This window comes from Sorex araneus, chromosome 2, assembly GCF_027595985.1.
Source record: "Sorex araneus isolate mSorAra2 chromosome 2, mSorAra2.pri, whole genome shotgun sequence".
NCBI classification, from domain to species: domain Eukaryota; kingdom Metazoa; phylum Chordata; class Mammalia; order Eulipotyphla; family Soricidae; genus Sorex; species Sorex araneus.
Window position 1 is genome coordinate 246,679,077 of NC_073303.1, and position 16,004 is coordinate 246,695,080.

The 16,004-nt window shown below is 41.8% G+C and overlaps 1 protein-coding gene across 1 annotated transcript; it reads right to left on the reverse strand.

Moving 5' to 3' along the window:
• Nucleotides 1-9,006: 9,006 nt before the first annotated feature.
• On the reverse strand, nt 9,007-9,948 carry LOC101550355 (olfactory receptor 7D4-like). Its single transcript, XM_004615035.2, has one exon. It carries the CDS (start codon nt 9,943-9,945, stop codon nt 9,007-9,009), a length of 939 nt encoding a protein of 312 aa, XP_004615092.2. The 5' UTR covers nt 9,946-9,948.
• Nucleotides 9,949-16,004: the final 6,056 nt, after the last annotated feature.

Below are 16,004 nucleotides of genomic sequence, written 5' to 3' on the forward strand. Positions count from 1 at the left end.
AAAAGGCCTCAATAGTTTCATTTTTTGGCTTCTAGCTCCCAAACACAAAAACATTCAAAAAGATATGTTGATATTGGTTATAGGGCTACTTGAAATAGCCGAATCCTGGAAACAATCAAAGTGCCCATAAGGATAAGCAGATAAAGGAACTGGGCTATGTGCAAGATGGAATGTCTTAAGAAGCCTTAAGAAAAAATGAAATCTTTAAATTTTTTTTTAATTTAAAAAAATTTTTCCAGACTAGTGTTTATTGAGGTGCCATAGTTTCCAACAGTACTAGCACTATTGTTTTTTTAATGAATCACCATAAGATACAGTTACAGACTTACAAACTTTCATGATTACATTTCAGTCATACAATAATCGATCACCCATCCCTCCACCAGTGCCCGTTCTCCACAACCAATGTTCTCAGTATCCCTCCTGCCACCTCTCCTCCCCCATCCCGCCTCCCCCACCCTCGCCTGTGGCAGGCACATTCCCTCTTACTCTCTCTCTCCTTCTGGGTGTTACTGTTTGCAATACAAGTACTAAGTGGCCATCGTGTTTGGTCCATAGTCTACTTTCAGCATGCATCTCCCATCCCGAGCGATCTCTCCAGCCATCATTTACTTAGTGGTCCTCCCTTGCCTCTGTGGCAGGTGCATTCTCTTTTAAAAAATGAAATCTTGACCTTTGCCAAAATATGGAAAAAACTAGAGGTGAGTATGCTTTCTGAAATAAGTTAGAGGTTAAAAGACAAAATGCTGATGATCTCATCGTCCATGGCGTATGAGGAAATGGGAATGAACAATGAAAACCAACTTTTGCTCTATGATTACAGGACTGGTGTTGCCAAAAAAGGCCAGGCGAGTTTGCGTGTGGGAAGTCAAGAGGCAGAGAAATGGTAGAAGGACAGCGGTGAAAGGTTTTGGGCAGTTGGTGGTGACAGAGACAATAACTTCACATATCCGAAGCATAAGCATGAACATTACTACAACTTGGTTGCTTCAATAAGAGTGAAATATTTTCTTTTGCAAATAAAGATCAAGAAAATTTATGGGGAAAATCTGCAATTATGAGAGAGAATTTCCCTATACATTCACATGAACAAAATGAACCATCTAAACCATTCTAGAACAACTATTAAATCTTAACTTGTTCCATGATTATTCAAATCTTTGTTATGCTAAGAGAGAAAAAAGAGTTGATACGTATTAATTAAATGGGCAAGTGAGAAAAATCATTTATTTGGGTTGCATGACCTTTAAAGCCACCTGATGTAATAAGCCTATTCTATGCATTAGTTTCATGATGATCTATGATAATAACTCCAAGAGCTGGCAGCAATATAACAAAAAGACAATTATAATAAAGTCTTCCTGAAGAAATGTTTATCGACAGGCCTATGTCTTCTAACTGATTAAAAAACTTATTATTGATTCATAAGTTCACTTACACAGATGCATGTTCATAAATGATGCAAGTATTAAACATTAAACATTTTCTGTAAGGGCCAGAGAGATAGTACAGTGGGTAGAGCATTTTCCTTGCATGCTGCTGATCTGGGTTCAATTCCCAGCACCACCAGCAGTAATTCCTGAGTGCAGAGCCAGGAGTAACCCCTGAGCATTGCTGGGTGTGACCCACAAAGCCAAAGCCAAAAAAAATCCTTTGTAAACAAAAAATTGATTCTAAGACCTAAGGAGTCACAATGAAAACTTTTTTATTGTAAGAATGTGCCTATCACATTAAGAAAGAAAGATTATTTACTTAAATGATACATAAGCACAAGGGACAATGGTACAGTGATGGATGAAAATATAATTCTGACAGAGATTGAGATGTTACAGATGTCAAATTAAACTATTGGACACTTTAACATTTTTTTGTTTTTTGTTTGTTTTTGGGACACACCTGGCCCTGCTCAGGGTTTACTCCTGTCTCTGCTCTCAGAGATCAATCTCTCTCTTTTTTCTTTTTTTTTGCTGTTTGGGTCACACTCCGCAATACACAGGGGTTACTCCTGGCTCATGCACTCAGGAATTACTCCTGGTGGTGCTCAGAGGACCATATGGGATGCTGGAATCAAACCTGGGTTGGCCGTGTGCAAGGCAAACGCTCTACCCACTGTGCTATTGCTCCGGCCCCACAGAGATCATTCTTGGCGGGGCTTAGGGTGCTGTATGGTTTCTGGGGATCAAACCCAGATCAGCCATGCACAAACCAAGGCAAACACCCTATCCACCATCCCATGCTTTGGCACTACTACTAAAAATTATGTTATGAAGCAATAATATCTCATCACTATCATCACTGTATCACTGTCATCCCATTGCTCATCAATTTGCTCGAGCGGGTACCAGTAATGTCTCCATTGTGAGACTTTTTGTTACTGTTTTTGTCATATTGAATACGCCATGGGTAGCTTGCCAGGCTCTGCTGTGCGGGCGGGATACTCTAGGTAGCTTGCCGGGCTCTCTGAGAGGGGCAGAGGAATAAAATTATTTAAAATAAAAATAATATCTCCTTCAAATAATATCATATTATAGTGATAGGGAAGTGAGAAGACCATAAATGAAATATCAGAGAAGAATGTCTACTAATGTCATTACTGTTTCATGAAATCTGCATTCTGGAGTCCTCTTCCAGCTCATGCACAGACAATAATTTGATATTTTTGCTTATGACCGCTCACCTTTGGAGTGCCTGGATTCTGTTCACATGGGCTCCTGCTTACCATCACCTTTCAGAAAACATGGAGTAAGCCCAAAGAAACCATTCAGGGGTCCCAGGTAAGCACCTGCTTATTCAGAGTGATGGAAGGATGGAGACAGCTACCAAAGTGCAGAAAAGATGCATTGGTGGTGGGACCCAATGGATGGGAGCGAAACAGACATGGTGCTTATCTTGGTGGTGCATTAGTGGCCTGGGAACAAAGAGGGCAGACAAGGAGAGTTTATTCATTCAGGTACATCCTGAGGCCAAGTCTCAAAGGTCCCAATTAAAACCAATATTCCTCTAGCTACTCTATGAACAAATTAGTTTCCTGGGAAAGAGAAGGAAGAACAATGAAATGGAAAGTTTTCTAAACAATGAGATTCCCCTGTGGGAAATTTGTGGGCGCATCTTATTTTTTCCCCATCAATTTGGAGCTTGTCTTCTCTTAGGTATCATCTCAGGCGAAAGATTCTCCCAAAGAGAATCCCCCTTGTGGCGGAGGGACACCAATTAATAGACTAAAAGAGCAATTGTGTGGAGCCGATTAAGTATCTGTAGATCCTGCACTAAAGATGACACTGAGCAGATTGAAATGCAATCACACATAATAGAAAACACAAAGCTAATCCTAATTATCAAACTCCCCGTCATTATTAGATTATCTAATAGGCATAACAATCTGTCACAGGTCTTATGATTTATAATTTGAAGCTGAATAACAGACATGAACAGAGTTTGAACTTGTTGTACTACAAAAGGCATAGTTTGAATTGGTTGGGTGTCTGGCTTCACAGAGATAGGAAGAAAGGACTATATCCGGAGAGATACCTCAGTAAAAGCACATACTTTCAGGTGTGGGCCCTGGGTTTTAGGCCCGGCATCAACGGTCTTCTGAGAACTTCCAGAAGCAGCACCCAAACACTCCCAGGAGTGTTCCCAGAAATAAAATAAAAAGAAGAGTTCATCTACATTGTGTCGATCAAGTTCATTTTTCCTGAACAGAAAAGATTCACCCCAAGTTAGATAACTGCACACTGAAAAACTTAAATAAAATTAAAATCAAATTTGTATTTTATAAGCAAATAATTTTACTACATGTATAAAATAACATATATAAATTAAGCAGTGGTAGCTTCAAGTGCATACACGTTTATGGCAAAAGTTATATAAAATTTAACTTTCCTTTTTCATTCATTTGTCATTGCTTGCAATACTCTTTATGTGCCTACGACTCTCCACCAAAACTCACAGCCTGGTCAGCACTCAAAAGACCCCTCTTCTCTTCCTATTGCCTGGATTCTTTCCAGTAGTCACTATTGTTTTCAGCCTGTATAGGAGAAAATGTTAGTGGCCAGTTCATCATGGAGTTGTGACTTTTGTCTTTTGATTAATTGATTCTGTCCTCTGCCTCTGTCATTCTGTTGACTATTCCCTCTTCTGTGTTTTAAAAATCCTACGAAGCTCTTCAGATCAGTAATTTCTGATTGGACTACTTTCATATTTTCTCTTTCCTTGGTGGAACTCCAGTCTCTTCTTCAAGGTCATCAACAGATTGTTACTTTGAAATCTCACCTGGATCCGTAAAACTCCCTGAATAGCTGCAGAAATTCTGAAAGCGGGAAAAGACATAAGACATTTCATTTCCTCACTTTAAATGATACTTTAAAGCTATAGTGTTCAAGATAGTGTAGTAAAGAAATAAACTTGGGGGCTGAAGACAGGGATTAAGATGTCTTCATTCCAATATTATAATTGAATTTCCCAGCAATAACTCTTTCAGATTTCCATGCAGTAAAGAAATCACACAAAATTTATTCAGTGCATGAATTGGCCAGAAATGCGAGTTCTTCACTTTTAATAATTTGTAGACAAATCAAAAAATCTAATTCATGGACTGGAGAGATAATATAGCAGACAGGCCTCTTGCCTTGCATGCTTCAGAATCTAGCTTGATCTGTAGGAACTCAAAATGGTCCTTTTAACTTTAAAAAAGAGAGACCCCTGAGCATAGAGCCAGAATTAAGTCATAGCAATGTTGGGTATGGACAAATTCAAAATGAAATACACAAAATATGTATAATTTATAAAGTAGACACATATTAAATCGAAAAATTGTATTTAAATATATGACTTAGGAAATTAACAATGTCTGTAAGAAATACAATTTAATTCATAAGCACATTATAGATAACAAAATAATGGCAAAATGTTCAAAAAAATATTCCTAGGAAGGAAAAATTCAAGGGGATATGATAATGTGTCCCACTAAATGAGAAACTAGGAGACTGAGACTCAAAAGAACTAGAAATCACGTATACCAGCTGGCTGGAAATATTTAAATTCAATAATTAAACAGTTGCACTAACATATGCCTCAGAGACCTGGTCCCTATGCAAACAGGATGAGAACACTATTTGGGTATCCCAAAGAGGAATCGAAAGATCTATGTTAGGAGTATCATGTTTCACTCAAGTGAGAGAAGGAATCCAGAGTTCTGACCTCCATCAATGGTCAAGAATCAAGGACACTGTCTCCTTTGCCAAGGCATCAAAAATCAGATGGGCCGGACATGCAATGCGATTCAGACAGGACCACTGGACTAGAGCTGTTACCAACTGGATTCCATGGGACGTCAAAAGAACACGTGGCCACCCACCAACGAGATGGTCAGACTTCTTCCTCAAGACCCTGAACGAACGGTCTGAGGCTCTTCATGTTCCTGGGGCGAGCAGACGCCATTGGGCTATACTAGCACGCGATAGGGACAAATGGAGACGTTACTGGCGCCCGCTCGAGCAAATCCATGAGCAACAAAATGGCAAGTGATACAAGTGATACAATTAAACAGTATAAAGATGAACTCATAAACGCCAAGAGGTATATGAATGGCTAACAATGATTCTGTAAAGCAAATTGTCAATACCTAATATAATAAAAAATTTGGATGAAGTTGCATTCAGTTCAATTTCAATTCAAGTCATATCTGCTACAAAAAATTTTACACATGTGTTTGAGAAAACATGAAAAGAAATATCTTTTCATTTAGTGGGAAATGTCAATAATGTGAAAAATGGGGAAAACATTACTTAAAATATGTTAATGTCAAATTTCAGTTTATTCATTGGTTTGTACATATTTCACATATACTAAAATTATATTAGCATAGAAATCAAAATTACAAGATGTACCACAAGAGTTAGGAACAAAGTAAAGAAAGAGATGTGTGTGTGTGTGTGTGTGTGTGTGTGTGTGTGTACATGAGTATTCATGCCTCTGCATTGGCACATATCAGTAGGTATATCAATATATGTGCATATATATGTATGTGTGTATAAATGTGCACTTGTACATATTAAAGTGAATGAATATATAGATGAAAAAAAGATTTGACTCTATTGGCAGAGAACATTAAAGCAAAAATTAAGAAGTGAGACTTCACTACACCAAAATGGGAAAGAATATTTGCATCCTATTAGCCTGACAATTGCTAATATCCAAGACATATAAAGCAGTCACAAAGTTCAACAACATTTTAAAAAATTTTTATTTTTGGGTCACACCCGGTGATGCACAGGGGTTGCTCCTGACTCTCACTCAGGAATTGCTCCTGGTGGTGCTCAGGGACCATAAGGGATTCTGGGAATCAAACCCGGGTTGGCCTCATGCAAGACAAATTCCCTACCCGCTGTACTATCGCTCCAGCCCCTCAACCACATTAAAAAAAAATTTTAGTTAAAGAGCTGTGATTTATAAAGTTGCTGATAGTTGTTTTAGGCTTACACTATTTCAATACAAATCCTACCACCAGAGTTCCCAGATCCCTCTCTCCCAACCCTCACCGTGTTCTTGCCTGTCAACTTGACAGGCACATTACAAAGTTCCATTGGCTGCAGCTTAGATCTCCTGTTTTCAATGTTGTTAAGTTTCTGTTTCAGTCATATGTCTGTCCTCCTTACTCATATCACTGGTATAACTGAAGCCCTGATGTCTGTTTGCCTCCTCTCTTCTTCCCCCTCAATTTTGTTCCTTCTCTGTGATTTTTCTCTAAACACTGAGGTCAAAGGTGGTCTGGGAATCCCTCTTTTGCTACAGTATATTTCCTCGTCCAGTATTCTATATACCATAGATAAATGAGCTCATCCTGTTTAACAACAACCTTTTCAAAATGGGGAGAGGAGCTGAACAGACACCTTCACAAAGAGGAAATACAGGCGGCATACAATCAAATGAGTGTTTAAAATTATTGATTACCAGGGAAATGCAGACAAAATGATGATGAAATATTACCAGTGCAATATAATGGTATGAATGCCTACTTCAAAAAGTCTGGAAATCAGAGCTGGAGAGGTAGTACAGCAGGTAAGTGCTTGCCTTGCACACAGTTGACCCGGGTTCAACCCCCAGTACTTCTTAGGGTCCCCAGAGCACCATTAGGAGTGATACCTGAGTGCAGAGCCAGGAGTCAGCCCTGAACATCTTTGGGTGTGGCCCCAAAATAAAAATACCTGGAAATAATCAGCATTTGTGTGGATTGGGAGGAAACGAACCCTCCTTGACTGTTGGATGCAGATGGCCAGAAACTAACTCCACAGGAGGAAATAATTCAGTCCATTAAGAATCACAAAAAGATAATAAAACTTATCCTTTACCCTATTGTTCTAGAGAGATCTGTCACTGTCATCCCATTGCTCATCGATTTGTTCGAGCGGGCACCAGTAATGTCTCTCATTGAGAGACTTGTTGTTACTGTTTTTGGCATATCCAATTCGCACGGGTAGCTTGCCAGGCACTGCCGCGCGGGCTCGATACTCTTGGTAGCTTGCCGGGATCTCCGAGAGGGGCGGAGGAATCGAACTCGGGTCGGCTGCGTGAAAGGCGGAAGCCCAACCACTGTGCTATCGCTCCTGGGAATAAATTCATTTTCTATTCTCAGGCCTCATTTTCTATTTTTTGGTCTAATTCTTCAATTCTTCTCACATCACTAACTTCTTTTTCCCTGAAAATTACCACTTAGCCCTCTGCCTTACTTGTGCCCTGATAACACTTTATACACAAAGTGCCACAGAAAATATTCCATCTTCACCAAGACATTGAGAGAGAGGGCTTATGCTTATGTCTAGAAACTTCCAGGCTCTGGAATAAAGACAGACTTGCATGCCAAGAAAATAGAATTGAGAGCCCAGAAATAAAGTCTCAGACGAATGGACAGTTAATCTATGATACAGGGGAAGAGTATTATGAAGTGGAGCAATGAAGGCCTCATCACAAAATGAGGTTGGTAAAACTGGATAGGAACATGCAAAAAAAAAAAAAAAAGAATCAAAGAGAAGAAACTGGATCCATATCTCATACAATACACAGAAGTTACTCAAGCCAGGGCTGGCCCCAACCAGCAACATATCACTGGATAGAACAACTTGGTCAACTTGTCTGACTAAGTAGCACCACAAGTGGCCTCTTATACTGCTTGGAAGACCCCCACAAACACCCCCAAGACATCAGTGATGGAAAATATATAATATAAGGAAAGAAGGAAGGAAGAGAGGAAGGTAAAAAGAAAGAAAAGGAATAAAGGACAAAAATCACGACATTTTCTTAGGTAGTTTATTACTACAATAACCAGAACAAATCTCATCTCCAATCCAGATTCTACTATTGAAGTTGACAACCAGATCACAAAGTCATGAAAATCAGAAAATCAGTTTGAGTGGTTAGGGTCCAGCTTAGTTTCACTTTCTTCTTTTGCAAAATGGAGCAAATAAGATAAATAAGAGAAAAATTTCTCTTAGAAATTTCTAAAAGATTGCTTTGAAGGTAGCTGGGGCCGTCCACAGAAAAAAAAATACACCCTGAGTTGACTGGAATATTCTTTGCAATGAGGATGGTGTGAGTCCCGGCACCCTAATTTCTTCCAGGAAACAAGTAGTATTAAACTAAGGGGTGGAGCATCCTTTGAAATTTTTGTGTGTGTGTGTGTGTGTGTGTGTGTGTGTTGAAACAAGATTGTCATTTGATATAAAATCTAGAAAACTCAGGGTGGGAATCTCAGGAAATGGCACACACCAAGCTGACCAAAGACATAAATTCAGGGGACTATAAAAGGGGAAGGAAAGAGGGAAAAAAGAATGGCAGAGGGAGTTATGTTAAATATAAACATTTTTCGTCCCTATGTCTTGCCTGCTATCAGGATGAAACAAAAATTCAGCCTGCCACTGAGGGGATTATTAAATGACCCAGAGATTTAGGGTTTACATGGAATCTGCCTTGGCACCACGATGTTCTCTCAGCGATGAGCCCGGGGACCCATCACTGATAAGAAATTGCTCGGCTCAGGAGCCTGCCCAGGGCCCCTTTGACATCCTTGTTCCTCAGGCTGTAGATGAAGGGGTTCAGCATGGGGGTCACCACTGTGTACATCACCGAGGCAACAAAGCTTTTCTCAGAAGCGTGAGTGGCCGCAGAACTCATGTGGACCCCCAGCCCCGTGCCATAGAACAAGGAGACCACGGAGAGGTGAGAGCCACAGGTGGAGAAGGCCTTGGACTTGCCCTTCCTGGAGGACATGCGCATTAGGGAGGAGACGATCTGAGAGTAGGAGTAGAGGATGCCCCCGAGCGGAATCATGCCTAATAGAGCAGTGGCCACATACAAGACAATGTTATTGATTTCTGCATCTGAGCAGGCCACCCGGAGTACCTGAGCCAATTCACAGAAGAAATGTGGGATCTCGGTGCCCACGCAGAAGGTCAACCGTGTCATCAGGAGAATATGAAGCATGGACACACACAAAATGACCAGCCAGCACAAAAGAAGCAGCTGGGCACAGACTCGGGGATTCATGATGACCGTGTAGTGCAGGGGGTGGCAGATGGCCACGAAACGGTCATAGGCCATCACACTCAGGAGGAAACTGTCCAGTCCAGCAAATATCATTAAAAAGTAGACCTGCGTGAGGCAGCTGATGTAGGAGATGGCTTTATTCTGTGTCTGAATGCTCACCAGCATTCTTGGGGTGGTGGTGGAGGTGAAGCAGATGTCTGTGAAGGACAGGTTGGACAGGAAGAAGTACATGGGCGTGTGGAGGCGGGGATCAGAGATGCTGGCCAGGATGATGAGCAGGTTCCCCAGCACGGTGACCAGGTACATGGATAGGAACACGCCAAAGAGGAGGGGCTGCATGTTTGGATCCTCGGAGAGTCCCAGGAGGAGGAATTGTGGGATCTTGGATTGGTTTTCTGTTTCCATAAAGCTGATGTATCTGCCAGGGAAGTGAGCAAAGTCATGTTTGAATATGTAGTCGTCTGGTTCCCTCGGTGCACTTTGCCCTTGAGCTACCATTGATTAATATTCGTCATCATTTTCCCTTTCTTTTTGGTTGGGGTATGGAGACGGGATGGGGAAAAAAGACACCCTGGTTATCTGGAGTCACTGGATGTACCAAGCAGTGGTTGTGGGGGTGCATCTAGTGATGAAGCATGAATAAAAGGCCTGGTGGGCATGCCAGGGAGCAGCCCTGAGAGCTATCCCCCTGCCCTCAGTCAAGAAAGGGCAAACATTTTGAGCTGATAGAACATAATGCAGATTCCTGCAGGTTCTGTGATTTCAGTCATTTAAAGGAAATGAGAGAGAGAGAAAAGAGAGAGAAGAGAGAGAGGGAGAAGGGTGGGAGGGAGAGGGAGGGAGGCAGAAAGAGAGGGAAGGAGAAAGAGAGAGGAAGGGAGAGGAAGGGGAAGAGAGAGGGAGGGTGATAGAGAAAGAAGGAGGGTGATAGAGAGAGAGGGAGGGAGAGAGAGAAAGAGAGGAAGGAGGGAGATAGAAAGAGGGAAGGCAGAGAGAGAGAGAGAGAGAGAGAGAGAGAGAGGGAGAGAGGAGAAAGAAGCACCTGCCATAGAGGCGGGAGGTTGGGGGTGGGAGTGGGAGCGAACCTGGGACACTGGTGCTGAGAAATTACGCTGGTGGAGGGATGGGTGCGGGAACATTGTATAACTGAAACCCAATGATGAACAGCTTCGTAAGGGTCTATCTCATGGTGATTCAATAAAAACAAACAAACAAACAAACAACAACAACAAAACTCTTCCTTTTCAATACACACAATTTGATGCATTCTAACCATTTCATTATTATTATGCTTTAAGAAAATGGTGTTACAATAGATGTTTTTAAGTTGGAAAAACAGACTGCAGAGTGTCCCAGACTGCATATATAATTTAAATATCTCCAGAAGCAAATATTCAGAGGAAAATTGATTTCAAATATTCCTTCAGTTGAAGAGAATGTGTTAGGGAGAAATAATTAAGGGGAAGGAGAGGATAAACTTGGTTTCAAGACCTTCCAGTTCTGTAGTCCATCGAGACCTCTAGTATAAACTTACTTATCATTTTAGAACCTGTGTAGGTCAAGCCATCAGGTTGCCGACGTTAAGCTTATACACGCAGCAAATGAATGCTTGATAAAGCAGAAAGTCTTTTAATTGTAAAATAAAAACTTTTGTTTATTATCATAATCTTTTTTTAAAACAACTTGGGGCTAAACAGTAAATCACAGAATCTCAAACATTATTTTCTAAAATAAAAATTAAAAAACCCCTTGGGGCTTGAGAGATATTATAGAAGGTAAGGGGCTTGCCTCATATACAGCAAATCTTAGTTCGAATCCTCAGCACCACATAGGGTTCCCCGAGCACTGCCAGGAGTGATCCCCAAACAGAATCGGGACTAAGCATTCAGCACCACTGGGTGTAGCGCCCCCACAACTTGTATTTCCCCGAAAGCCTATCTTTTCTATGGAAACTGGTTTTAGGCTGTTGCTGTAACTTGGTTCAAGAACACAGGGACCAATAACTTCCTCCATGACAGTGATCCTTTTCTCTATTGACAGGACCCCCCCTCAAAAGCAGTTTAATCCTTCAGAGGGCAAGATAGACCCTGCGGGCAAGCTGACAAGCAGCTGTTAGAATCCACGCTGATGTCAATTGAATTATGTTTTATTTTTAACTCTGTAACTTCAGGAAGGTGAGTTTCCTCTCTAAGATTTTAAGAAGATATATACTCAATGGGTAAGGCGTTCGCCTTGCACGCGACCAACCCAGGTTCGATTTCTCTGTCCCTCTTGGAGAGTCTGGCAAGCTACCGAGAGTATCTCGCCTGCAAAGCAGAGCCTGGCAAGCTACCCGTGGTGTATTCGATATGCCAAAAACAGTAACAACAAGTATCACAACGGAGATGTTACTGGTGCCCGCTTGAGCAAATCGATGAGCAACAGGATGACAGTGACAGTGATAATGATAGAATATAAAATATCATAATATGAGACTAATACCTAAGTACAGTAAAGACAAGGGCCAGGAAGATTGCTGCTCCATGGTTGGAAGCCTGCCTCATGAGCTGGGGGAGAAGGCAACTGGGGTAGAGAAGAGATCACTAAGTCAGTGATGGTTGAACGGATTGTTGAGATGGGAGATAAGTGCTGAAAGTAGATGAAGGACCCAACATGATGGCCTCTCGTTATCAGTATTGCAAACCATTATGCCCATACGTAGAAAGAAAGTAAAAGGGACACTGTCTTCCATAGAGGGGAGGGGTAGAGGTGTGATGGGGTGAGGAGGAGGGATAATGGGGACATTGGTGGTGGAAAGTGTACACTGGTGGAGGGATGGGTGTCTGATCATTGTATAACTGAAACTCAAACATGAAAGTTTTGTAACTAGAGCTCACAGTGATTCAATTAAAAAATTAAAGATATAATGATACAATACCATCATGAACGCATAGAAACAGGCACATGATAATTATTCAAAAGGTGATCATTGTTATAAATAGACTAGTCCAGTGACACAGCCCTTAATTTATCATCTTCTGACATTCCTAGATGATGAACTATTTCTTTCTCTTTTTTGTGTTTTTGGCTGTTTTGGTCACACCCGGAGATGCTCAGGGGTTACTCCTGGCTCTGCACTCAGTAATGAACCCTGAGGGTGCTCAGGGGACCCTATGGGATGCCGAGGATCAAACGCACGGTGGCTGTGTGCAAGGCAAACGCCCTCTCCACTGTGCTATCGCTCTGGCCCAATGATGAACTATTTCTTGATTTCTTTTTGTGATGAGGCAGCCAGTAACAGTTGTGAGCTATCATAGACAGATACTTACAGTAGAAATAACACATCACCTTCCTTGATTTCTACGTGGTATTTCGGTCAGTGAATGCAGCAGTGACCTAAGTCTAAATCACCAGACATCCACTTGTTAGTTAGCAGATGAGCACTGCTCATGGTTATCTGGAATCTTACCACCATCTCCCTGCTTCTCCACCTGATGAACACAGATAAAAAGAAACTGCATAAAAGGTAAGGACAACTTGCTGACTGGGGGGAAATATTCACACACCAAGCATCCATCACAGGACTAATCTTGACTAAATATAAAGCACTCACAGAATTTATCAAAAGTAAAAAAAAAAATGGAGCGATAGCACAGCGGGTAGATAGCACAAACTGCATGCAGTTTGTCTTGTATGTGGCCGACCCGCGTTCAATTCCTCTGTCCCTCTCGGAGAGCCTGGCAAGCTACCGAGAGTATCCTGCCTGCATGGCAGAGCCCGGCAAGCTACCTGTGGGGTATTCGATATGCCAAAAACAGTAACAACAAGTCTCACAATGAGGACATTACTGGTGCCTGCTCTAGCAAATCGATGAACAAGGGGACGACAGCGTGACAGTGAGACAGTGCGACATCAAAAAATGGGAGATGCTAAACAATAGAGCAATGAGCTACCACCTCAAACCAGAATGTGTGGTCTTTAGGAAAATATCCAACAGCAACCAAATGCTGGAAGAAATATGGTAAGAAAGTAATTCTCATTCCTACCTGGTGAAAATGTCACATGGTTCAACATCTAGGGGAAATTAGTTTGGAGACTCAATTAAAAATAGAATCCCCATAGGTGTCAGCAATTTCATTTCTTGGCATTATTCCAAGCACACACAAAAAATTTATTCAAAAAGACATGTACACTTTTCTGTTCATTTCAGGGCTATTTCCAACAGCCAAGCTCTGAAAACTCACTCCAGGTTCACCCACAAATGAATAAATAAGACCTTGTGGGCAACAGTCACAATAAGAAATGACAAAAAACTTTCCTTTTGTTAAGACATGAGTAGAACTAGACAGTGTCATGTTTTAGACATGTGATCTGAAATAGGTCAAATAGAAAAAGAAAAATGCGAATGATCTTATTCATACAAGACACATAAAGAAACAAAGCAAGGGAATGGACCAGGAACAATGAAATGAAAACTCTCGTGTTCTCCAGCCACATCTGAAGCAACCAAGGGAGCTAAGGGATGCTCAGGTGAGGGGAGTTGAGATGCAGATGACAAGGGACATTCGGACAGTGAGTCTTTGCATTTCGATGTCATCTGCGGGGTTGACGTCTTCTGACTGAGTCTGAGAAACTGACAGCTGAGACTGAAACTGAAACTTCAGTCTGAGACTGAAGACTGAGAAACATAATATAGATTCATGCATGCCCACTAGCATGTTTTATTTTTTAATTTTAACTTTTTTTTTCTTTTTGGATGATGCTCAGGAGTAACTCCTGGCTTTGCACTCAGGAATTATTCCTGGTGATGCTTGGGGGACCAGATGGAATGCTGAGGGTCAAAGACAATTTCCCTATTCCTGGTACTATTGCTCCAATCCCCAGATGCGCTGTAGCACTCTCATAGCACTGTCGTCCTGTTGTTGATCGATTTGCTCGAGCGGGCACCAGTAACGTCTCCATTATGAGACTTGTTACTGTTTATGGCATATTGAATACGCCATGGGGAGCTTGCCAGGCTCTGCCGTGTGGGTGGAATATTCTCGGTAGCTTGCCGGGCTCTCTGAGAGGGACGGAGGAATCGAACCCAGGTCAGACTCATGCAAGGCAAACGCCCTACCTGCTGTGCTATCGCTCCAGCCCCTTGTTCCCCCCCATGCATGTTAAGCTACCACCATTTAATAAGATTTAAAATGTTTAGTGAATAGTATTTTTTAATTAACAATGAAAGATTCATTCTTGTGAAAGTGCGTGTGGTACTTAAAGGAAAAAAATGTCTATTTGCCACATGATGCATAAGCACAAAGGGACAATGGTATAATGATGGGTAGAAAAAGACTTTGGCAACATCAGAAGGTAGTACAGATGTCAGGTAATTGTGTTGGTCACCTGAAAAGTAGAATGTTGTCAGCCAACACTACCTGACTACAATTATTTAAAATTAAAAATAGCCCCTGCCTTAGGCCACTGAGCAACATCAAACTGTATGAAAGTGGCAGTCAGCGTTGGAGTGATAGCACAGCGGGTAGGGCATTTGCCTTGCATGCAGCAGACCCGGGTTCAATTCCCAGCATCCCATATGGTCCCCTGAGCACTGCCAGGAGTAATTCCTGAGTGCAGAGCCAGGAGTGACCCCTGTGCATCTCTGGGTGTGACCCAAAAAGAAAGAAAAAAAAAGTGACAGTGAAATGACTGATGGAGTTCAATATCATGCTAGTGGGTCTTCTGTCATTATTTCAAACACTTTACATTCTGGAAGCCTCTTCCAGACCCCAGCACCTACAAAGACTTGGGATTATCCTTTCTGACCACTCACCTCCTGGCGTTTTTGGATTCCTTCTGCTCGGCTCCTGGCTACACTACTTTCAGAAAACACTGACAAAGCCCAAGGAACTCTCTGCAAGGCCCCAGGCAAACCCATGCGCTGCCCGAGGGTGTCATGACAGAAGCCAGGACGGCCCCCGGAGGGCAGAGATTTGAATCCACAGTGGTGGTGGATTCAAATTTTCTGTGCCAGAGAAACAGACATGCAACTCAGCCTGGTCAATGATGTGGGAACAAAAGGTGGAGACAGGGAGCATTTATCCTACCGGGGACAGCCAGAGATCAATTCTCAACGGTCTCAATTAAAAAGGTGTTCCTCTGGTTTCCCGGGTTCTGATCAAAGTAGTATCCTGGGAGAGAGAAGGAAGAACAATAAAATAGAAAATGAACTTAACAAGTTGATTCCCATATGGGAACGCTGTATGCCATTGTGTTTTTTCATCAATTTGGATGGTCTCCCCTTAGGTATGATTATTATTTTTTTTAGTTAAATTCTGTTTTTAACTGAATCACTGTGAGATAGATGCTTACAAAGCTGTTCATGATTAGGTTTCTGACACCGTCCACCAGTGTACATTTCCCAGCACAAGTGTCCCCAGTTTCCCCTGCCTCCCCTACCCCTCCATTTGGGCCTTGTAGTTTACAATAAAGATACTGAAAGG